We start from the raw sequence: 24,237 nt of genomic DNA, 5'->3' as shown, positions 1-24,237 counted from the left end.
ATATCATCTTGCCACAATAAGTTTGCACACACAACTTGGTAACACCTAAATCATGATTACATGACAAAATCAAGTTAACCAATTCTGTGTTGTTGTTTTTTCCTGCAGGAAAAGGAACAGATGCAGAGTTACAATCAGCGAATGGTTGAGATCCTGAAAACTAACCAGCAGCTGGAGAAGAGCCGACTGCCTAAGATTCAGCGCAGTGAGTCAAAGACTCGAATGACCATGTTCAAAAAGAGCCTTCGCATTACCTCATCGGGCAGTGCTGCAGAGGACAAGGAGAAGATCAAACTGGTGAGACAGAGGGGCTTTCTTACTCCATATTCACACATTCAGTTAACTATTTATTAACTTTCTCCATGCGTGGCTCTCCAGTTTTCTCAGCAGGAGGAGAAGCGGCAGAAGGCGGAGAGGCTGCATCAGCAGCAGAAGCACGAGAACCAGATGAGGGAGATGACTGGTCAGTGTGAAAGCAATATCAGAGAGCTGCTGCAGCTACAGGTGAGTGAGGGCAAATTTAATAAAACATTTTTATTACAAATCTATTTGTAGTTTTTTTTTTTTTTTCCAAAGAATATAGAGGACACTTAATGAACATAATAACTAGCCCACATTGCTTAACAAGCACATTTTCTGCTGCAGAATGAAAAATGTCACCTGTTGATTGAGAATGAGACTCAGAGGCTCAAAATGTTGGATGAGCAACACAATTATATGATGAAGGACTGGAGGGAACAACTGAAGCCCAAAAAGAAGGTATGTTGTCTCCACTCACAATTTCTTACAAACAAAAATGTATTGGAGTCTATTTTGTGGCTCAGATACTCCCAAAATACTATCATCATAGTAATTTCTATATTTTTAAGAGCAGGCTTACTGGGAATTTTCATCAAAAACACACTGAAATGTGCTCGGTGTGAATTGAGATAAAGATAAAAAAATGCCCTTTTTCTTACTAAAGTTGTAATAAATGCAAACAATTGTAAAACATTTATGGTTACGGTATTTTTGCTCGGGTGTTTTGAGAGTGTTTTCATTCTGAGCTCCACTTTTCTGGTTCCAGGCTCATTCTTATAACATATTTTGCTGTAGCCATGCAATTCAATAAGCAAAGTAGTAGTTAAGTACTTAAATGTACAAGACACAATGTAATAACTGCTTTCCCAATCATATAACAGGAACGTTGATATATCAAATAATTCATGATTTTAGTGCTCTGTTTTCTACTTTGTTCACATTGCAAAAGTTTACATCTTTGTGAGGTAAACTTGTGCATTTTACATTCCCAGGCCCTTGAAGATGAACTGAATGCCAGGAAAAAGGAGCAGGAGGCTTTCTTCAGGATGAGTGAGAGTTCCGACTGTCCAAACCCCAGTTCTCCCAACAGAGTCTCCAAATTTATGCCGTATCAAGATGAGACTACCACATGAGAACAGATGCTGTGACATTACACAATATTATCTTCTGCCCACTAATGTATACACACCCACTGGTACCATTGCCTGCTGGCCTTCTTTTTTTTTTCTCTTGCTTTACCAGTAATGGCAGAATACTGATCCTTCCATTAGGTTTCTTTATTGTTTTAGTAAATATTTATGTTTTTATTCATGTTCTGATGTGCGTCATTAGACACCCTGACATAATATCTACTCCCATACAGTGTTTGCTTTCTTTTTCTTTTCAAGCATGCTTCAGATTTCTCAATAATGTGATACAAAGGCCATTTATTGGGGTGAGCTGAAGATACCAAATTATCTGTTTTAATGATTAAATATTCAGAAGAACCACCTTATGATTAGGCAACAGGTTTTTTGTTTTTTTCCAAAGCACCCAGCCAGAGATCATTTTTTCCACGATAACAAGGAATGCTATAAATATTAACGACCTAGTAAATGAGTACTTGCTTACCTTAATTTTTCAAGGTTATCTTTCAAATAAGACCAAAAACTCCTCTAGAAATGTTTTGATTTACTGAATCTTTTTTTTTTTTTTTTTTATTTCCTGTTCTCTGTGCCTTACTTTGCCTTTGCTGCCAAAGTTTGCCTTTATTTATTTTTACTCAAAGAACATTATACAGCTTACCCCTATATAGTTTTGATTTACTTTGTCTTTTAATCATGGAATGAAGGATGTGATGATTTTGTGTCTTTTTTGTTTTAAATGAGGGATAAGGCTGAATGCAATGTATCTTTGAATTTAATGGTTTCTTTTAAGATTTCGTTGTTAACTAATAAGGGAACTCAAGTTTTGTTGTTTTTTTTTTTTTTCAGTATTGCTCAGTTATTTTTTCTGTTGTATCATTACTGTAGAAATCAGTCACACTGGATGGGAACTGACAAAGCCAGAGCTGTTTGGTTTTTTGGGGTTTTTTTTGTTTTTCTTTCAGGATGTTATAGAGGGGAGTTAAATTTGAATTGTTATGCAACATGCAGTAAATGCTAACCAATGTGCAATATTATATGTTTTTGCTAAGCTTACAGAGGTTTATTTTTCTTAAACTTTGCCTTCCTTTGCACTGAGAGCAAGAATAACATGAAGAGCTTAAACCCAAAAATATATATGTTAACTTTTTTTGGGAGGTGAATAAAAGCCTTTGGTTAAGAGTGATTTAACCATTTTATAATTTTTAGGTATTCAATAGCAATAATTTAGGTTTTTACACAATAGTTCTTCACATCATTTTAAGGGGATGCAACAATTCAGTCTGCTGTAAGATGCCTCTAGCTGTTTAATTTTCTACTTAAAGTTTGCAGCTCAAAATCATCATTTCTTGAGTGAGAAGCGGTTTTATTGGAGCAGTTTGCATCAGCTAACTGCAGTTGGCCTGCAGATTTACACTGAATCAGGTCCACAATCAGGTACAGCTTAATCTCTCTTATATCAGAAGTATTTACATTTACAATTCTTTTCTTACCGTTTACTGGCTCTGTATCTCTGACTCTCTGCCTTAGTTTACATAACATTATTTGTGTGGAGGGACTGTATGAATAAATTTTTTTTCAGAAGGAACCACTGTTGTAAATAAATGCAGATTTTATAATTGCTGGATTGTTGTGGAGATTCTTTGTAACATGATACCACCTGTTCTACTGGAAAACGCATCAAGACTGTCAGATGATATTATTATTATTTTTTTTTTATTTAAACAGTTGGTTAAAAAAAGATTTGTGGGATTAAAAATCCAGTGTCAACTCCTCTATATATAAACACACACACAAGGAAAGGTTATTAAAAAGAAAGTATTGTGGAGAACGCAGGAGTGTGACTATATACAGGATGTTTTTATGTAACTTATGTTAGATAGTATAGCAAATTCAGTCATTCATTGCAGCAGTGCTAAAGCTGGAGGAACTGAAGCGAGAACATTCCAGTTTGTTACACTCACCACGCACTTCATTGGATACAAATGTTCAATTGCTTGTAAATCCAAATGTTTAATTAGCCAATCACATGGTAGCATATAATCTCCCATGCAACCATCTCTAGCATTTACAGAGTGGACAGAGGACAATATCCAGTGAGCGGCAGTACTCTGGGAGAAAATGCCCAGCTGATGCCAGAGGTGAGAGAATGGCCAGACTCCTTTGAGCTGATAGAGCAACAGTAGCTCAGACATGTAACCTTGAAACAAATAGGTTACTGCAGCAGAAGAGCACACCAGCTGAAAACAGAAAACTGAGGCTACAATTCACACAGATTTAGAAGATTGAAGGAACATTGTCTGCTGTAAGGAGTCTCAATTATGCTACAAAACTTGGTCTAAACACCACAAAATCATGGATCCATACTGTCTGACACATAGTGGTGAGGGTTTCTTGAACAGGAAAATCCCTCGACAATCACCAGATCTCAAATCAGTAGATGGCATTTTGCGATGGGAGATTCACATCACAGATGTGAAGCTGACAAATCTGAAGTATGACTGATGTTACCATGTCGACACAGATCAAAATCTCTGAGAATTTGTGCAATGAAGAATTTAAGCAGTTCTGAAGGAACTACAACCCAAATAAATCAAACGCTAAACACTGAGTGGAAGCAGTGGGGCATCTGAAGTGAAAAATCACAAAACTTTTATTGACTTAAAGCAAAAGCAGATACACTGTAATGAAAACACATAGCAAAAAAGTAAACAGTTTACAATACTGAAATAACCCCTATACACTTGCCTTGCATTGTACTTCTGTCCTTTCCCTTTAGGATTTCACTTTAGGATTTTTTTTTTTTAAAGTTGGTAACATACTTTGGTATGATTGGAAGATGGTATAACATTATAGCAACTACAAGCAGAACAGAATTAGTGTTATAAAGCTTGCAGCCTTGTCTAATTATCTTCATAACTATGAACAGATTTATTTTTTTAGTGTCAGACAATTGGTACTTTGGTCCATATCTCAAGTGTTTACAATTGTTAGATTACCAGCCAGTTGTTTCCCCAAACCTTTCCTTAATTACTTAAATCCTATCATCAACCAAATCAACAACCAAATACCTTCTTGAAACTTTCTTCTTCTAACCCTTTGATCAGCACAGAGGGGGATAAAATAGATGGAACATCAAAAAAAAGTGACAATAGTTAAGATATGACTCATTTCTGTACAATAAAAAATAATTTGTTTCACCGACCATACTTGAGACCAGTCAAGCGTCAATGTAAAACATTATTCTTATACAACGGTCATACTTTGTTATCGGAGCACCACACTTCGGTTACGAACAGATTGTACATTTACAATACTGTAAATCATTGCACAAATGACTGTAGGTATTCAATTGCTATGTCAGATAGGCAGATGTGCTCTGCCGTTCACATTTTGCAAATCCCACTGATGGCTCTGAGAACAGTTATGTTAAAATACTTTGATATATAGACCCTTCTTGCCTTCTCAGTTTGGATAATATAGCCTCTTTGCTACAGTGAGGATAACACAAATAAAGAAAGCAGTCTGAAAATGGCTTATAAAACTAAATGCACCATGGCATTCTCCCCTTTCTTTCAGTGTGTGCAAACCTTAAACTTCAGCTGAAATGACTGAAAGTGCACATCTGTTACAATTTGTTGCAACATTAATTATGCAGTCAGAATAAAAGCAATACAACACGGAAACGCTAATATGCACGTCTCCAAGGTAACAAACAGCACTGGGCAAAGAGATAACCAACTATTAGCGCTTGAAAGTTCAGATGTAGTCAATGAACTCCCCCAGTGAGTTAATTTAAACGTCTACTCTGTACTCTTGCAATGTATAATGCGATTCTTGATTTTATAGTAAAATGACTCCAAGACTCCAACAAGGACTATGTCTACCATTGCATACCATTTAATAAGCGCTGAAGCACTTCGCATATAATATTGAGGCACCATATATTAAAAGGCAAGGGTGTAGATACATTTACTGCTCTTCTAGTTTCTAGCCCGAGAAATGGCGAGACTGACACGGTGACTAACATACGGCAGCAAAGGCAAGATACTTTTTTTTTTTTTTAACCTAAGATTTCATATATAGTTGACATAAAACAAAAAAAGTAAACATTACAAAACCCAACAAGGTCATGTGTTATTGCTGGTTCAGTTGGTAGGTAAAATATTTGTATAAAAATGAAACAAAACAAAATGTGTCAATAAAAAAAATGTACCTATAAATTAAAAAAAAACAAAAAACAGGCTAAGTAGCAAGAAATTAGTGAGATCTTGTTCATTTAGATCATTAAGTTACTTATATGTTCATATGGCGATGTGTGCGAGCACATTTACTTCCTAAGGTTTCTTGCTCAGGTAATTCGAGGGGATCCAGCTCTCAACTTCTTCTCCTACGTTTTTACAGAACCACCAGCCACTGCTGTTTTTTTCCAGAACCTCAAACACTGTGCCCACCTTGAAGCTGGATGTTTGCTCATCCCCTTCAAAGTCTGCCACAGCAAGATACAGCTCATCCTTGCTGGGCTCCTTGAGTAAAGGTGGAAGCCTATCCTTGGGTGGCCCAGGCTTCAGCTGGGGCTTTGGAGGAATTGGGACTTTATTCACCTTGGGCTCTTCCTTCTCTTTGCTTGCTGGTGCCTGAAACCCTTTGGGTTTTGGGGGAGGTGGTCTGCTGAGCTGTGGTGGTCCAGCCTTGGGAACGTCCTGGGTTTCTTTAAGAGTTGGTGGAGATTTAAGTTCAGTTGGACTTGATGGATCAGTTTTCTTTGGAGGGGGTGGTCTTTTTGGAACCGTGGCCGGCGGTCTCTGAGGGGGTTCCTTGTGGGGAGGCACTGCTGGTTTTGCAAGAGGCGATGAGCTCTCCTGGCCATGACCACTGATGTGTTTTGGTGGAAGTTTTGGCTCATTAGAATACTTACCGTTATTCAGAGGTGGGATGCTCACTGGAGGAGAGCTAGGGGGTGAACTTGTGTGGGAACTATTTACTGCTGGCGAGGCGTCATTCTGATGGTTCACCTCTGTTGAGCTAGCATCTGCCGGCTTAGATGGTCTCAACTTGCTTCTCAAGTTGGTGATGTCTACTTTGTTCTCCCCTGGGGGATCTGGCTTGGCAGCTGTAACGGGTTTAGGTCGGACCACTGGCTTTGCCTTCATAAACACAGCTGGGCCCGGTGCCTCGGTTTTCTCCTCCTGTGATTCTGGCTTGGGTTTTGGTGGCTGTTTAGGCACAGGTTTCAGATTAAACTTCTTCACCTCTTTGGCAGAGATCTTGTGGCCACATTCAAGACCCATCTCATTTCGAAGGTGAAGAGCTTTGCTCTTTTCATCTTTCTTGGTCTCTGGGGGTTTGTCTGATTTGAAGGGGGGAGGTTTAGGTGTAACCAGTGGCACGATGACCCCAGGAGCTGGGGGTTTTGGAGGCAAAGGTTTGGAGTTATCTGACCTCGATTTCTCTGCTACCTCCAATTCAAAGCTCTTATTAATAGACTCTCTTCGAGGCGGCAGAGCAGGTTTCTCCTCAGCGGGAGGTGCAGTTGGGGCTGGGGGCAAAGGCCCAGAGAAAGAGGGCCCCTTGCTGGCATTGGACTTCCAATCTCTGAGCTTAGGGCGCGTAGAGGACTCAGAGGCTGCATTTGGCTCATCTGGTAAAGGCTTGGACCAGTTGTCATCTGTACCTGAAACATTCGAACAACCACCATCCTCCAGCCTCAGCTTCTCCATCTCATTGGGCAACGGGGCGAGGAAATTGGGTCGCAAGGCATTGCTGGTCTTCTTGTACTTGTCAATAAAAGTGGCAGGTGCCCAGCCTTCTTTGTCATCGATCTGGATGTACCACCAACCACTTGCATTCTTTTCAATCACCTAGAATGTATCAATGTAGTTTAAACCAAATGTTAGTGAAAAACCATTTTTCTTAATTCAGAGGAGCAAAACTTTAGGCCGTGTCTAACCCACCTCAACTTTGACTCCAGCTTGGAAGCTGATTCCATCAGGGATGGTGGTCTGAAAGTCTGCTATGGTGTAGAACTCTTCCTCAACTTGGGGAGCGACGGGTGGCTTGGGTAAGTTTGTACCACGTGGCTGTGGGATGTGAGAGGGCACACATAAAGGTTGCACTGGTGAAAACCTTATTTATTTATTAAGCCACTGAAAGCTATCTTCAGATATACAGAATCACCACTGGGTATATTCTTACAATGGTGAGATCTCTGCGTGGAGGAGGTCTGTGTCTTGATCCCACTTCTGCAAAAAACAAAACAAAATCACACTAGTAGCTCGCAGCCCAACTGAAAACTAGCAATATGTGTTCTGGGAAATTGTTACACGTCTCCATTCAGGTTTTCTCCACTGGCACAATAAATATTTTGACTGTCATTAGGTAAAACTGTATTATTTGGCACATTGTTGCTTTGCCAGAAAAAAAGGTTTTAGTCACTTGTGTGCAAGCTTATCTTTGCAAAGCTTTTGCATGCTTTGGTTGCTTTAATATTTTAAAACTAAATCTCAGAGGCACTGTTTTGTTAAATTCACTTACTGATTTTGTTGTTCTCAGAGAAAACCGAGAGCCTGTTTTCCTTCTGGCTATTCTCTCGGTTTTCTCTAGCGGCGTTGTTTTGCTGGATTTGTTTAGAAAGCCCATCTAGGTCATTTGTACTGGCATGAGGAGGAGCGCCTGCTGACTGCTTCTGCATGTCAGCCTTCTTCAGGTAGGACGCTGGGGCCCAGCCCTCACGGCCTTGGTACCTAAATGGAGGAGAGATGGACAGTTAGTGGCTGATATATAATGAACATAAAGCTGGACGAAAACAAAAAAATTGGACCTTCCTGCAGTCTGTACAGTAACATGCATTAGCATTTTCATTCCTATTACCACCATTATCAACAATGTACTAAGAAGTATTTGAACATATTGCACTGTATTACAAAAATGTGGCTGTTGCTACCTGATCTTCCACCAGCCTTCCAAGTTCTTCTGAATAACCTCAACAATCATGCCTTTCTCCAGGTCGATCTCATCCTGGTCTCTGGCCGAGTACGGGTAAATCACTGAATACTTCTCTTCTGAACGTGGAAAAAGGAAATATTGTTACGTGTATCAGAACACGTTATCAGTTCACAGTTAGGGTGCCACAAATAAACGCATAATGTAGGCTGGGTACGTATAGCACATAATGACACACTTAAACTACAATGGCCTAAAGTATTTATCCCCAGAGAGCTGATTCTGGTCATCTGGATGCAGCGTTTTCAGTGGATGAAACATTTTGTCACTTAACCAAGTGACTGGAAAAGAGTCAACTGTCTGGGATTTCCATTACCTGGATCTGTTTTTTTTTTGTTTTTTTTAAACTTTTCTCAATGTGAAACTGAATCAAAGATGACAGTAAAAGTTACAGCATTTTAAAAAAATTAATTCAAGTAATAATGCAACCAGTCTAAAATAAAATAAAGCGTTCAAAAGGATTTAATAGGAGTGAATGCCATCTTTGTTATTCCCACTCGCCTCTAATGGCAGTACTGGCAGTCGACATAGGTTAATGGGTGTGATCTCCAAGTAAAAGTGTGTTGCCAGTGACACACTGCCAACAAAGCTGAAAGTGGAGCTTGTTGTGCCACTGCTAACGACTGGCACAACAAGCTCTAACTTCACATATTTACGCAGAAGCAAGCACTGGGTGGTTGGATGTTGAGCTGCCTTTTGAGACCAACTTTTTCCTCAACAGACTTTAAATTAAACCTTCTCTTTTTAAGACTGAACACAGAAGGAAATGAGGAATTTTGCTTCTGACCAAAACTTCAAAAACACCAGACACAGACTATCATCCTTTTTTTCCCCACAAAGTTGGCAAAGATTCTTGTTAGGGCAAAAACGACAGGAACTTCTTTCTGATTAACAGAAACTGCTCAGCAATTTAATATTGAGATTTCAGATGAGATACTGTGGTTGCTATAGGCACACATTAGTTTTACCTGTTATAACTTATCTAGTGAGGCAAGGCTTGAGCAACATCTTGTGGAGTGAAAATGTAAGACACAAAAACGCACACACAGGACAAACTTGTTACAACATCAAACACAGCCTTGTCTATTGTCAACACCATTTCTACTACTATTACATACTACACACAGTGAACAATCACGCGTTTATTAATGCTGGTTAAATTGTTCTAGTCGTTTATTTGATATATAAATAAATATATATTTTTATCATATATATTATTTATAACAAATACATTTATACACAAATATGCAGTTCATTTTGCATGCGAGGATTTATTTACATGCTGAGGTCACTCATGCAACATTTCTTCATGCGCACACATGGACAAACATGCACACAGTTTTATATGCGTGTGTGTACACACACACACACACACACACACACACACACACACACACGCATATATTCATTATAGGGGGAAAAGAAAGGCGTGCGCTCCACCTTGCCCAAAGCCTGTGCTGAATAGATCCCCTAAAGTTCTGCGACGACCCATATGCCTTGGCAGTGACCAGAATCTCCGTGGCACTGACATCCCAGCACAGTAATTGGGGCAAAATAGGAAGTGAACATTACAAATGCAATCTGGAGGATATTTTCATCCTAAAACACTGTCGGTATTGATGGATCTATGGGGAAATAATTGGTATTTTTATTTACTTGAACTGACAAATAGTTCCTTCATCTAATGGTTAATAGGGATCTCTGGGGTGTTTTAAAATTTTTCTTATTAATGTGGCATTTTAAATTGAATGCTGATTAGCATAATGCTGTTTGTTGATTTTGTATTGTTCTCTTACGGAATAAAATCTGTGAATGTTTGAATCAAACAAACTCTCCAGACTTTGATAGGGCAGCCAGCCACCTCATACATCTCAGGCTTTTAAGATCTATAATTTGCATATTGGCAGAGCACCCTATTTTGAGATCCTGTCATTTACTGTACAATATTCCTTTCTTTAGCATATCCTTACCAGGGCTTTGGCAATGAAATTGTAATTTTTTTCTACTGATCCTTTTGGATTTTCTTTTGCCAATTCTCTAGAATGCAAAACACACACAGAGTCTTAGCAGCAACAGTCTTCAACTCAAAAGTCAGTCTGACAAAATAGGTTTGCTTATTAACCATCAACAGAGTACTGAGTGAGTTACAGGAGTTAAACGGTGTGTAACAAAAGATGTGCCTCTGACGTGGTGTATTCTGCACTTCTGCACTGCACCCTAAACCTTTCCTTGTGGTAACAATGAATCTAAACAGTAGCACCCAAATGTAAAGCTTGATGTACCTTCTTCTCCTGGAAGACTGAAGTCATCAGGGTCATCCTGGGCCTCAAGGCAGGTGGCAGGGACCCAGCCCTGAGCATCTTCTGAACTCACAAACCACCACCCTAAACAGGCAGGAAAAACAAAACAAAACTGATATACAAGATACTGCACCTCATGCAATGCTTATTCAGTTAAGGGATTATATGCGTCAGTAAAACGCACGACTGATATTTGACTTGTTGCTGGGATTGTTGCAAAGCACCACCATATGTTGCTTTTTTTTTTTTAAGCATGCGTAACCTATAGTTTATGTGATGTATTACAATTATTCTTTTATTATGCATTACTATTAATCTTCTTGGGCAGCGGTCCCCAACCCCCAGGCGTTGTTTGGTACGAGAGAGTTGAGGCTCGGGTGTGAAATTTATGGTTTTCGGGGTTTTTATCGTTATTTTTTAAATGTTTTTATCCTTAACTTGGCTTCCCTGGTTCTTATCCTGTATGTTATGAATAAATCTTTTTTTGGTACCAGTACTGGTTTTATTTTGTTGTATTTATCCGTGATACCTTAAAAGCCAGTCCGTAAAAATATTGTCGGACATAAACCGGTCCGTGGCGCAAAAAAGGTTGGGGACCGCTGTTCTTGGGTGTACATGTTACCATTGCGGATATTCCGATATTTGAATGACTATTTGTTTTAGTAATTTGATTAATTAATTTAAAAAGTTAATAAATAGCTATGATTTACAAAACAAGATGACATTACTGGCATACTCTGAGGTTTTTAAAATATATATTTTTATTAATATATCAACTGCTATTTCTCTTGAGTATTTTTAGCAAACCTATTTAACTCAACCTTAATAGCTGGCAACAGACCAAGTCCAGCAGTAGCAACAATCCCACAAACCCCCATAATGTTTCAAGTAATTGCATAGTTCCACATCAACACTTAACGTAACAGGTTAGCTGAACAGTGAAAGCAGCAATCTGCCACAATGAAAACATCAGAGAAATGTACAGAATATATGTTCTAATTCTGTATGAAACTTGCCAGACTCATTTTTCTCAATGACCTCCACCACCTGCCCCACATGCAGGCTTATCTCAGAGCTCTCCTGCTTCTCATAGTCTGTTACTGCCACATACTGGTCGAGTACAAGAGGGTCTGCTGAGGAGGAGTCTCCTATTAAGGGAAGAATAAAAAAAAAAAATCATAACAGAAGTTTAGCACATCTTCTTTGATCTTTCTTAGGGGAGTCACGAATGAAATCTCAATAATGCGAGAAAAGCCTCCACTCAATATCTTTTGTTCTTCGCTGAAGAGCTCTGTTCATATGTGCATAATATCAAAGGACTGTCCATGAACTTGGAATTATAAGATTGCATCAGTGTGGGTTTAAGGTATTGACCTTTAAAGGTTTTGCATTTCATTGACCAAATGTAATATGACCTTTTAAAATGTCAGACTTTATATGGGCTTTGAATAACTTCACTAAAACCCAATTTAAGCAGGCCTTTACAAAACAGCCAGAATTCAATTTTAGGCTAAGTGGGAGGAAAAAAAACTGCCTTTTGATGAAATGCCAAGAATAATTCCAAGGTCGCAATTTGTGCAAAAGCTATTAAGTAAAAAGTTTTTTTGTTAGAGGGGGCTTATGTACATTACTGAGATTCCCTCAGAGTCCAGACGGAGGAGGCAGTGTACGTGATTGGAAAGGAGCGTGAGGGGAAACAACGAGCTGAGAGAGAAATAAAGGAAGATTTGGAGAATGGGAGTGAAGGATTGAAAAGCGTAGATGGTTAATTTATTTCTCACCATGACTGTGACATGTCTATAGAAACAAACCAGCATCATTAAGACCCACCACCAATGTTAGCGCTACATCACTAAAAAAATAAAGTAACAAATGAGGGCTCACAATATAATCACTGTTAAAAAAATGTATAAATAAAAACTCTAACAACTCTGCTTTTTCTATTGACGTTTGTTGTGTAAAAATGCACACACTAAAACTTGGCTGACTGATAAAATGCACGATGAAGGGACATTAGCATAAATTGCAGCATGCTAATCACTGAAGGTGCTATCAAACACATTCTAAAGTAATGCGTTTATGGCACACAAAAAGTTCAGATTTAAAATAACAAAATAATAATAACATTAAGTATGTACAGTAATTACAAAATAGATTTTCTTGATCGGGCAGCTTAAAAATACGTTAACATTAGCCTCCTTCAGTGAGCAGCAGCTAGCTAAGAAAATAATCTGATTAAAGCCAAATTTAGTACTGCTTAATCTGCAATTTCTCCATTATGCTAGTTAAAGATTTGAATATTAGTAATGCAAATTTCTCTAAAGCAGAACTGGAGGAACACTAGTCATTTTTAACACAAGCTATTTTCAACTATTCCCTTAGTCATTGTGTGTTTGAGTTCCACATTTTTTACTCCAGATGCCTTTCCAAACAAAACCTCAAACCTTTTTTTTTCCTCCCAGGATCAAACCAAAGATCTCTGGCAAATTTGTAAATCACTACACTATGGCGCCACTAGCTAAACCAATTTAAGTCGGTTAGCGTAATTAGCTCACCTTAAACATAATATTTGATATATTTGAAACAGAGCCATATTTAAAAATGTAAATGACAAATTTATTAATTGTAATTTCTTAATTAATGACAATGGCATCCTGAAACATACTGGTATAAATTTTAAAGGATTCCTTTATAATATCAACTTCTTCGATCCTTTACATTTCAATGCATCTTTAAATCTAGTGATTAAAATATAATTTTTCTATTTCTAACTCCCTGATTCAATGTATTGCTGTTAGCATAACCAAGCTTACTATACAGGGTCATGCATTCATAGTAGAGCATAACTTTACTACCCTGTACCAACACAACATATATAAATAGAGCTGAGATATGACCCACACCAGTTCCAAAAGTCAATCACCAACAATTTATCATTAACAGAACCAATGCAAGCCCCAAGCCTCAACAGAGCCACATCCCACCTGCCCAGGCCAGGGAAGGAGAGGGGGGACGGGCCACTAACGACCCACTGGGGTTACACACACAGCACGACCAAGCATGACAGTGTGTTTACTACCTCGCTTTAGGAAAGTAGTTGCTCTCTCCACAAACCCTGAGGGAAAGGAAAATGAATGGAGAAGAAAACTGAAAAAGATAACATGGATGCAAAATTAAGAATAAAAGATGAACTGAGGGGATACAGAGTATATATAAAGAGGAACAGAGAAGGACAATGTTTGTTTCTTGGTTCAACAGTACTGTAACATCAGTATAGAAGGAATGTCTTCTAATAAAGTCATTGTTTTGGTTTGTTCAACCTGTGACCACTAGATGGAGATAACGTCCTATCATATGACACAGAGGTAATTACTGAAGACTTGCTTTTATTCCTTTCAATACATAGTTTATCAGAGAAAAGCCAAGATTCTCATGATTAACTAACCTACCTTTCATTTCAAATACACAATCAAAGCTATCTCACCTGATTTCTTCTTCCCAATGGGTTCCCTGTTAAAGAAAAGAAAACATTACATGACCACACCATACATACCAAAATGGAATGGAACCAGCATACTAATAATATTTAACATAATTCACAAACTCATGAAGGTCCCACTTAAATAACTTAAAAACAAACATCAACAGCAATAGAACAGCATCCCCAATTATTCATTTCTACTTAATCTCACTATCATTTAACACGTGTACTGCTGGAGGAATTAAATACAAGAGAAAAAGAAAGGCTCTTTACCCATCAGATCTACAAACTGTCACGCAGGAGAAAACAGATCCATGTCTGCAACGCAGGCTAATGTGAATAAAAAGCTTTGAGATAGCTGATCCCGAAAATCCGGGCTGATGTTAAATTCAATACAGCATCTGCTGTGTCTGGTTTAGACATTATCCAGATAAATAGACCATCACTCCACAGCAAGAGTCAGGAACTGATTCAATGGCCAGATGCCTCAAAAAGTCACTGGTGGCTAATGCTCAGCATTTGCTCTGTTTGTCCCTCGTTATCTAAACGTCGCACCCTTACTTTATAGCCTACCAGTGCCTTCCTTTTTTCCATCTCACATCTTCCACGTCTGCTCAACCTACTGCTTTATCTCCCTTGATTGTTTTCCTTGGCAGCCACTCTGTCCATTTCTCTGCATCAACATCAATGCTCTCAGCCACATAAAGGATTATTGGATTGATAGAACTGTTAATTGCAGAGACCTCATCTCTGTGAATGTTTACCCCCAAGCTTGCCAATTAGGGTATTATAATAAGAAATACTCAGGGCGACCGACTAAATGGACTACAACACATGAATCTGCGCGTGCACTGCATGTGTATACTTTGTTTTCATACAGAGAATAAAGGTGAAGAAGTTTTGAAACCTCAAACTAAACTTTACAGTAAACAACTGCTCACAGAAAATCGCTCCATCCCTCCCTGTGCCTAATCTTCTCTCTGGATTAGGTTATATGACGTCCTTTTTTTCTATAACGATCTTCCTTGCATTTTCTTTCCTTTTCCTTGCCTTCTTCTTGCAACACTTCCTCTTCTGTACTTCTTTCTTCCTTTTTACTCACTGACCATCTACTTCCTCTTTACAATTGAGTTCTCCTGTCCTCTCCTTTCCTCTCCTCTCTGCTGCTCTTAAGAAGAAAGTATAACATGTCTTACTCGTTGCAGTAGATTTATAGGCCATGATAAATCTTCTCCTACAGTTGCTGTACAGCAGCCTTGTTGTCAGTCAGCCAAGCAACAGGCTGCACTAGCAGAAAGCAGTAATCCAATTTCAATAAAGACAAACCAAGGTCCTTCCTATATTCATCTGCCTCAAGGAATCACATCTCCCTCTCTCTCCCCCGTCTCTACTGATACATGCTTGGGGCTTTGTATGAGGAGTAGGGAAGTATGGGTCCTTGGCAACCTTCCCCGAGGTAAGAAAGGGGGAAAAAAAGATGTGGAGATGTGTGAGAACAAACAAGAGTGCGGACTGGGTGTCATAACTTATAAATATAGATTCATATTCCACCGACAGGCTTCGGAAACTTTTAGACACACTTTTTGTTTGGTATCAGCTTACAGTTGCCATGATCTGCTATCCTGATACCACCAATAGAGTGAAAAGTTTTCCAATATCAGAGAACACAAATGCAAACTCTTCATACAGAGGGGCTGCATGTGGAAAATAACACCCAAATCCTTGTGATAATTCCAGTTTTGGGAGAGATCTTTTCCCCCCACAAATTTACTTGAATTCACTATTTAAAGTAAGAGTACGTACACACAAGTTAGGGCTGTTTTAAATTCCAGTTATTTAGCTAACGTTCATCACATTTTATACTGAAAGTGGCTCATCTTGTCAAAAGAGTGAAGTAAATATAATCAAGCAGTCTTCCTAAAGCCTGGCCCCAGTAAAGTACTTGACGGCAGCACACAGCAGACTTCAAAGGAAGATTAAATCTGTCCGCATTATATATGACAACATGGCAGGCTGTTGCAGGAGCTCATTTCACATTCAATCTTCATAACAGCTTCTTGTCCTGTTAATTGTCCTTGGGCGTGAACCCCCAGCTGCTCACTCAGTGCATGCCACTCCTGAATGGCATTATGGCATTTATAAAACATCAGGATGTGATAGGTTTATACATAAATATAGTCACAGGCCTTATCTAGTGGATTTCCTAACAGCTGACAACACACGTCAAGATGTTTCGACGGAGAGGACATGACTACGCTGCCTTTCTGCAGCTGTTAGCAAAATTTATTAATTAAATAAAACATCTCTAGGGTCTACGGTTTGGCTGAAGGCAGCCATCCATAACCCCTACAGCCCTAAATGTAAGCTTAATAACGACACAGTTGCGTTACTTTTAGTGCTGGATATTGCGCTAATGTGTTGAGAGTGAGATTATCAAGAAACTATGTGGACTCAGCTGTGTAGAGGCTGGTGTCCGCACTCCGCTCCAGCAAAAATGCAAGCTCAGCTTTAAAAACAGGACCTATTAAGTGTGTTTCTGCTAGAAAACCCCAACAGAAGGCTGAGCGGGAGTATGAAATCATATTCATTAGAGAGTATAATGAATGTTCATTACCAGCAGATCTCGCAGGACATGGCATACCATGAGCCAGTGGAACAATGATTTACCATTGTATACAAGAGGAAGGGTTTTTAATAGTTAAGGAGATATGTGAGGGTGTGTTTGGGTACATGTGTGCTTCTCACTCCTTGGGTGGGTTGAGGTCTTCAGGTCTGGTCTCAAAAAACACTCTGACCTCCTCGCACTGGGAGATGTAGACTGGCAGCTGAATGAGGGCCTGCGTGCACAAAGATTTCAGGAAACTTAAACACACAAACTGACACGCATAATCACTTCAGTGCACAGGGAGGTCAACCAGAGGATAAAAACGGTGTTCATTTGACCTGGCCTCAAGTTTTTATGTCTGTTCTCATACTTATTTTACCCTGCAACGCTTGGTTTCCAATAGAAAGAACAAAAGCTGTATTAAAAAAATCCCAAAATCACAATCTTCCATTCTTTATTTTTTGGTAAAATCTTTATTCCTCTTTTTAGGATCACCGGCAGCAGAGAGATGAGTCCTGACAACAGATAAAAGACAAACATCCACATTCAGTTTTCTTTATTAGTCATTACTCATGCGCAGCTATTAATTTTTTTATCTGGCTGTTTTCCACTTGCTCTCAATCAACCCTCTAAAGGGGGAGCAGGAGAACGAATAATCACCTCACCAGCTTGATGTGGCAAACCAGAAGAAAAAAAACAACTCCCATCAATGACCTTGTGGAGACTATCCCTCTTAGCTATGAAGAAAATATGCAACTCCTCCATTTGCTGGCAAGATCAGCTCAGTGCTACCCATCAAGATTCCTCTTCTGGTCTCTACCTCTAATTTTAATACTCCTAAGTGTTTCAGCTTTGTCCTTCCAGGAAGCACAGCCTAGCTCCTGGACTCTCTGACACGTGCTGATGTAACGTCAGGACTGACGGATGTGGAATGGAAGCCAAAGACGTAACCAGAGTGTCCTTGTCCCATGCACTATGTTTTCCTTGTCATATGTTTGTGTTAAAGAAAAGATGAGATTTGTGTCCTCATTCCTGTTTGCTGATTCATGGTAAATATTAGGCTTCGAAACTATTAGGCTTCAAAAAAAATCTTGTGTTGTTAAGACTTTCAGAGGACCCACACAACGTTTAGTCATGCAGCCCAGGATGTTGAGCCGTAACTGAGGTCAGAGTGCAAAATCTCTGCCTGCTGCAGAGGATGCAATCCTTAGATTTATTTCCATCCACGTGTGAGCATGTGGCTTGACCGCTCATTACAATTCTCCCCAGGGAGGAGACAAGAGGGAGGCTCAGGGTACATTACGGCAAATGGACTTTATGGGTGTTCTTTATAGAAGGCAGCATTAACGTAATTGCACGCGTGTGTGTGTCTGTCTGTGCGTGTTTGTGTGTATTCTCCAAGGAAAAATATATAATGGAAATGCAAGACCAACCTCTCAGAAGGTACAATACACTGTGGCAGTGTGGGTCAGTGTATAGTATGCTCTCACATGTACATACATATAGTGAATGTTTAATTAGAATAAAGGGCATCTTAGCCATATGTTAAAAAAAAATCTTGATGCTCATGTTATCTGCATAAGTGATTTTTGTACTGTTCCACAGTATAAGCGAGGTCTAAATAAATCTCTAAAGAGACGTTTTATGTGATTGTTTTTTATCAGCTATTTGACCTTCCCAGTGATCTCTTTTTTTCTATTTTTTTAATCCAACCTTTCATCCAACTTTGCTTCCCAATATGAAAAACAAGGTTTCATAACCAGGGAAATTTGAAATGAGTCAGTACAAAGCCTCAGCTGTACAACAGAAGAGATGACTCAGCTCTTCTGTAAGAACAACAAAGTTGTACCTTGTCAATCTGACTACATGTGGGGGTGGATGAAATGCCATTTTTGATCCTCCAGTAAAGTTTTGACTTGTTTTTACCGCTACTGCGATAACTTCTTCGCTGGCAGTGCTTAGCTCTGACATGTATGATACTGCCAAAGGACTGATGGATGTTTTAAATCACTAACAAATGTGTTGGACACAGATACCATATTGCTTGAATTTAAAAGCAATATGGTAAAGGGACTGACTCTTATTTAGTGCTTTTCACTGCAAGTCAGTGTTGCTAACATTCACACTCTGATGAACGCATCAAGAGCAATTACCCAAGGACCCTTTGGGCATACAGACTGGAGCAGCTGGGGATTGGACCATCAACCTTCCAGTTAGTAGATGCCCTTCTCTACCTCCTGAGCCACAGTCACTCCTGGACCACATTAAGTCTCACTCTGCTTCCCTTCTGTCTTTAAACATAACTTTAGCAAAGCTTATATGCACTGAAACATTTTAAAGGCAGGCATCCTTAAACCAATAATGCTAAGCAGGTATATTTTATGGCTTTTCATACATTTGCACAACTTCAAATTTGACTGTGGCAATTCCACTGAAATTGTCTCAGCCGTTCCCATAAAACACCCACACCCTCAGACATGAACCAGCAACTCTACCCTTTCCTCCCCTACCTTTATTGTTCACATAAGTGGTTAAAGATGTTGCCTACCAGCTGCACATTCCTTTAACCCCTGATGACACAGAGCCCCTTCGGTCCTCTGCATTGTTCATCATACATAAAAGCTTTACTCTCAGGCCTGAAGAATTGCCGTTTTTACTGGTGAAGAAGTGACCAGTCAGTTCCACCTTAGGAAGCAATTTTTTTCCCGTAATGGTTTCACAAGGGTCTTGATGGAGTAAGAGAAGTAAAGCAATTAAAATATAAGGCAGCTGAAAATCGTAAAAGCGCGAGTACAGGCTAAGTCAGAAGCAAAGTTTCCTTCGTAGAGAGAGACATAAGGAAATGTTTGTGCATGTTTTAAAGCCCCAAGTCACGCCTGTAAAATTTAACAAAAACATAGCCCGTGGTTGTGTGGATATGCTGACTGGAGCTAGCTCAGCAACGGGAAAATGCTTTGCCTGTGGCAACCACCACAACTCCAGAAGATATCTGCCTTGTAGATATGTATCCATAAAAAAGCACCTCACTGAGAAAGATGAAAATCTTTAAACTGCTATTCGACTTTACTTCAGAGGCTAAAAAGATGAGCATCAATCATGATTATTTTATATAGGCTGTGGTGGTTGCGTTCCTGTTGAAATGAAGCAATTACTTGCTAGCTGTTGGCAGTTATACGGTTTAACCTCATCTGCAGTGGAGCTTGAGAATATAGAGTTGCATGATTTTCCTTTTCTTGAGGTTAAGTGAATAATAATCTCTCTGGTAAAAAGCAATGTAATGGGTTGGACAAGGCACAAGTTTTGCATCATCCTTTTTTTCACTTATGGAATGAGCTGCGGTATTTCAAAATGACAAAACAGACACCACACACACACACACACACACACACACACACACACACACACACACACATACATTACAGCATGCTTGCACCCTGGCAACATTCATCAATTGTCTTGCTCTAGGGGGTCATAAGGCCTACATTTTGTGTGGTGTAACAACATTCTCTTCTCATTTAGCTACATAGAAACTTTTTTCCCCCCTTATACACATCTATCCCTTGAGAAAAATTCTCCTTTGGCGTGTTTCTTTTTGCAGGAAGGTCAGAGTCTACAACAGAGCACCTGGGGACCTTTTAGAACACATCGGCAGAGTGGATGCCTGCGGTCACAAAGACTTGCTCCGGGATGTTTAGCATGCCACACACCGCACAGTGCCAATTTAGATCGCAAGGGCAGCAGCATTATTCATAAAGCTGCAACAAAGTGAACGTATAAATCTTTCTGTTATGCAAATGCTGTAGTTTGACTACAAGCTTGACTTTACTTAATATAAGCATGTGTTTGGACGACTAAAAATGGGCCTGAATGTGATGGGAAAAAAAAAACGGGGGGGGGAACCCAGCTAGCTGTGATGTAATGTACACAGATTGTGGTTTCTTTTCTCTTGACAAATGCATTTTATAACGTATATATGTTGATGCTTAGCATAAGTAGAGAATTGCATAACGAATACTCACCCTGCAGTATTCATTAATAGGTCTTAGCCTTTTCATTGCCACATCCCTGATGTGGCTCCTCCTAAACAGAATCTTTCCTGGAACAAACAAGGAAAATCAGATTTAGGAACTTAAATACTGCAACCTACCTTTACATACGTCAAGTTAACATGTGCATATACCTTAGAAAAAAATAATAATTCTAATCTTTTCCACAGCAAGTGTTCATATAAAATACACAAAGCTATATTGAAAAACGAAACAAACAAAAACAAAAAAAAACCCCCACCCAAACAAAACCTTGATTGATTTCTTTAAGTAGTGACTTAAAAGAAAAACTTGCAGGTAGACTGAAGGACAGTGAAAACCGTGGCTTTTCCCAAAATGTAGTTAGTGAATTAGCATGCAGACACAACACAGTCGCATCATCAATAACAGTGACAGCACAATGAGGAGGCTAAGGAGGTGGGTGAATAGCTGGCCTTTCCAAGTTAATAAATGATTTAGGACAGGCAAAGAGTGCCCGTTTGACAGTTTAAACACTGCTCCCTTATTCTTATCGCTAGGCACGCATTACCACAGGCACGGGCAAGCTAGTTCACCATAACAATAACAAGAAAGGGCTACAAATAGCCCTCTTTTCTATTCAAAGGCATGTGAAAAACTTAAGAGTGAATATTTTCTTCGTTCTCATTTGACAATAGACACACTGAGACATATTAATTAAAAAATACAGTATAGCAGGGCAAAAGGTTGTGTATGTAATGAGATCCTAAATGCAGGTGACAGATTACAATATTACCGCCATCAAGGAGTCCTGGTGTTTGCTTTTGAAACAGACTTGCTGACACATCATCCATCCATCCATATATAAAAGCTCTATTGTTACAAAAAAAAGTGGCTGCTTCTTTAACCCACGCAGCTTAAAACTGTTTATGCTAATACTTTTCTCTTTGTTCTGTGAATCTGAAGCATTCAAGAAAAGAAGTAATAATGAAAGGAAGGGCCAAGGTGAGACAGAAGTATAAAAGGTTGTACAAGTGTATACTGCTGACTGGAGTAGATATTTGTGGTGACTTCACACCAAACAAAAAGTAGATCTTGCACATTTTACAGAAAACTACCAACACCCAACGTTCAAAGAAACAACCTCCACACCCTACCAAACTATCCCTGCTCTCACTACAACCTACAAGCTGACTCAGGTGGTAGACAAAACAAATGGGAAACCCCCCCAGGATATTGTATAAATAACACAATAAAAGGAAGCTCAAAAGTAAGACAGTGAAGCTTACTATAATATAAAAAAAAACAAAAAAAACAACCTGCGGATGATGTCAGTTAAAAGGAAAATTGATTTGTGTGGATATTAATTTAACCATCAGGGAATAATAAGTAAAGGGGGGTTCGTCTGATTGTTGGGGTTTTCTCTGTATGATTGTAGGCTCTTTACTTTAACTTTACCTTACAATTTAAAGCGTCTTTAGGCGACTGTTGTTGTGATTTGGTATGATTACCAGATGTGTCCTTGGGCAAGACACTTCACCTGTTGCCTACTGGTGGTGGTCAGAGGGCCCGGTGGCGCCAGTGTCCGGCAGCCTCGCCTCTGTCAGTGAATTTGAATTTCATTGAAAATTGGTTGTCCAACAGTTTCTTGTTCATAACAGGCTTGAGTCTTGGTGGTTCCTCAGTTGTTCTGAAACATCCCAACCAATTTCCTCTCATCAGAGACAGCCTGGGTCTCCTTCCCAACCCTGGCAAAGTGGTAATACTGTATATCCAAATACCTTGTATTTATGTATAATTGTTTGAATGATTTGACTGATGATCTTGGAATCCGCAGTTGTTTAGAACTTTCCAATTTCTTCTTAGATCTTCACAGAGTTCCTTGGACTTTCCCCATTGTAGTGAGCATTGGTCAATCCAATGAGTGCTGCCAAACAAATCCTTTTTATGTTGGCATAGACAAGCTACAAGCTATAGTCAGTCAAGATCACTAACAATTAGTTGATCTAGTCAAGTTAAAAGACATTGTAGAATAGTACCACTTTTTAAAAAGATTTAAGTGAATGTATGTATATATTTGAGCATATACGTTTCTTTCTGACCCTGTGTGGATTAGAGAAAGTCCAAAATAAACACAAGCTTGTCCACCCAATTTTTGTTGTAAAATCATTCCACTCTGAAGAAAGAACAGTTCAGAGAATTCATTAAAAATCCTAAATTTGTCACGACATTCATGCCCATGAGGACAGTATGGAAGCTGTACATAATTAATAGATAGCCACAGCATAGTAACTTTGGCAATTTTTTTGCTGTAATGCCAACGGTCAGTTGTAAGTTTTAGTCTACATTAAAAATGGTGTGTTCATCTCTCTCGGTGAATCCCACAGGTTCAGTGTTTGGGCAGAGTTTAAAAATGTGTACAATAAGCAATGCATCCATAATGTTTGTTTACCAAGGTTGTTAACTATTATGCTACTACTGTTTCCCATACTGCAGATAAATGCATTGCAACAATAAATAAAGACATGAAATCTAGTGTCAACGAGCGTGGTCTGATTAACAGTAGACTTTAATATTTTACCACACTGCAAAGGACAACAAGATCATACTACATAAGGGAGACTGTTACAAGTGAGATTAACTAGAAGAAGAATTAGAGAAGACATTCTGAATCTCTATGGCATTGGCAAGCTCTTGCCAGAGCAGTCGAGGGGACGCTGTCGGGACAGCACTGAAAAACTAAAGAGATTTGAAAGTCAACCCTCAGACACACTTCTCCTTCTCTATTTCTGTCTCTTTCTTCTTCTCCTCCCCTCATCACTCCTCAAGAAGAAAGTGTTCTTGAAGGTTTTCCAAAGCTCTCTGGGGTCAGGAGAGAAGCACTGACTCAACACTGCCTACTTTGTATGCACGGCAGCTCATGGATGCAGCCGATGAAAAGGGCTTATTTGGGCAGGGTGGAATGCTGCTACCCTGGAGCCATGGCTGAGGCACGGTGGACATTTTGGCAAATCTCAGAGTCAGTAGTGACCAAAAGTATCAAACAGCTTTTGTTTCCTGGGAAAACTGAGCAAACTAGATGGAGAAAAAAGGCAGGCTAAGATGGCCATACATAGAGAGGTTATTGTTACCTCACCCAAAGAAAGCTGTTCTCAGAATCCCTCACATCTTAATGACTACATTCACCAACCCAATTAGCCTTTTTGGGGAGATTTTGAGCTGCTTATACTTTCACAAAACACAAAAGGACTTGGGATCTTGTGACAAAACTGTGTACTCGAGACCGTATTCGGATTTTACTTGACTTTACAGTCGGGACTTAGTAAAAATAGGGTCGGTCTTGAGGAAAAAATAAATTAAGTAAGCAGCAAAAAGGCATATATTTTTAATTTTTAAAAAATAAATACTATTCTCTACCTAT

At 39.2% G+C, this 24,237-nt stretch overlaps 2 protein-coding genes across 5 annotated transcripts in view; one reads left to right on the top strand and one right to left on the bottom strand.

Annotated features, from left to right (window-relative positions):
* stk10 (serine/threonine kinase 10) overlaps window positions 1–3,048 on the top strand; it is a 38,234-nt gene extending 35,186 nt beyond the window's left edge. Inside the window, exons 17-20 of the mRNA XM_086309228.1 lie at window positions 109–297; window positions 379–504; window positions 646–759; window positions 1,293–3,048. Coding sequence (XP_086165354.1) covers window positions 109–297; window positions 379–504; window positions 646–759; window positions 1,293–1,433 — 570 coding nt within the window. The 3' untranslated portion in view covers window positions 1,434–3,048. The remainder of the gene's footprint in view (window positions 1–108; window positions 298–378; window positions 505–645; window positions 760–1,292) is intronic.
* A 1,006-nt stretch (window positions 3,049–4,054) lies between these two features.
* sh3pxd2b (SH3 and PX domains 2B) overlaps window positions 4,055–24,237 on the bottom strand; it is a 33,340-nt gene continuing 13,157 nt past the window's right edge. The window contains exons 4-15 of one of the 4 annotated variants that reach the window (XM_086309229.1): window positions 20,832–20,908; window positions 16,953–17,044; window positions 14,211–14,236; window positions 13,806–13,841; window positions 11,743–11,874; window positions 10,709–10,810; window positions 9,867–9,950; window positions 8,368–8,485; window positions 7,959–8,167; window positions 7,620–7,666; window positions 7,379–7,504; window positions 4,055–7,285 (exon numbers count right to left, since the gene is read on the bottom strand). In XM_086309229.1, the coding sequence (XP_086165355.1) occupies window positions 5,762–7,285; window positions 7,379–7,504; window positions 7,620–7,666; window positions 7,959–8,167; window positions 8,368–8,485; window positions 9,867–9,950; window positions 10,709–10,810; window positions 11,743–11,874; window positions 13,806–13,841; window positions 14,211–14,236; window positions 16,953–17,044; window positions 20,832–20,908 (2,573 nt within the window). In that variant the 3' untranslated portion in view covers window positions 4,055–5,761. The remainder of the gene's footprint in view (window positions 7,286–7,378; window positions 7,505–7,619; window positions 7,667–7,958; window positions 8,168–8,367; window positions 8,486–9,866; window positions 9,951–10,708; window positions 10,811–11,742; window positions 11,875–13,805; window positions 13,842–14,210; window positions 14,237–16,952; window positions 17,045–20,831; window positions 20,909–24,237) is intronic. The other 3 variants (XM_086309230.1, XM_086309231.1, XM_086309232.1) reach the window with 3 other exon arrangements.

This window comes from Aulonocara sp. 'chitande type north' Nkhata Bay, linkage group LG10 (genome assembly GCF_057382095.1).
Source record: "Aulonocara sp. 'chitande type north' Nkhata Bay isolate Kocher_YH1m ecotype deep benthic linkage group LG10, A_spYH_male_GT1.1, whole genome shotgun sequence".
Classification (NCBI taxonomy): Eukaryota; Metazoa; Chordata; class Actinopteri; order Cichliformes; family Cichlidae; genus Aulonocara; species Aulonocara sp. 'chitande type north' Nkhata Bay.
Note: the sequence above shows the minus strand (reverse complement) of the source record. Positions and strands in the feature narration are given on the sequence as shown.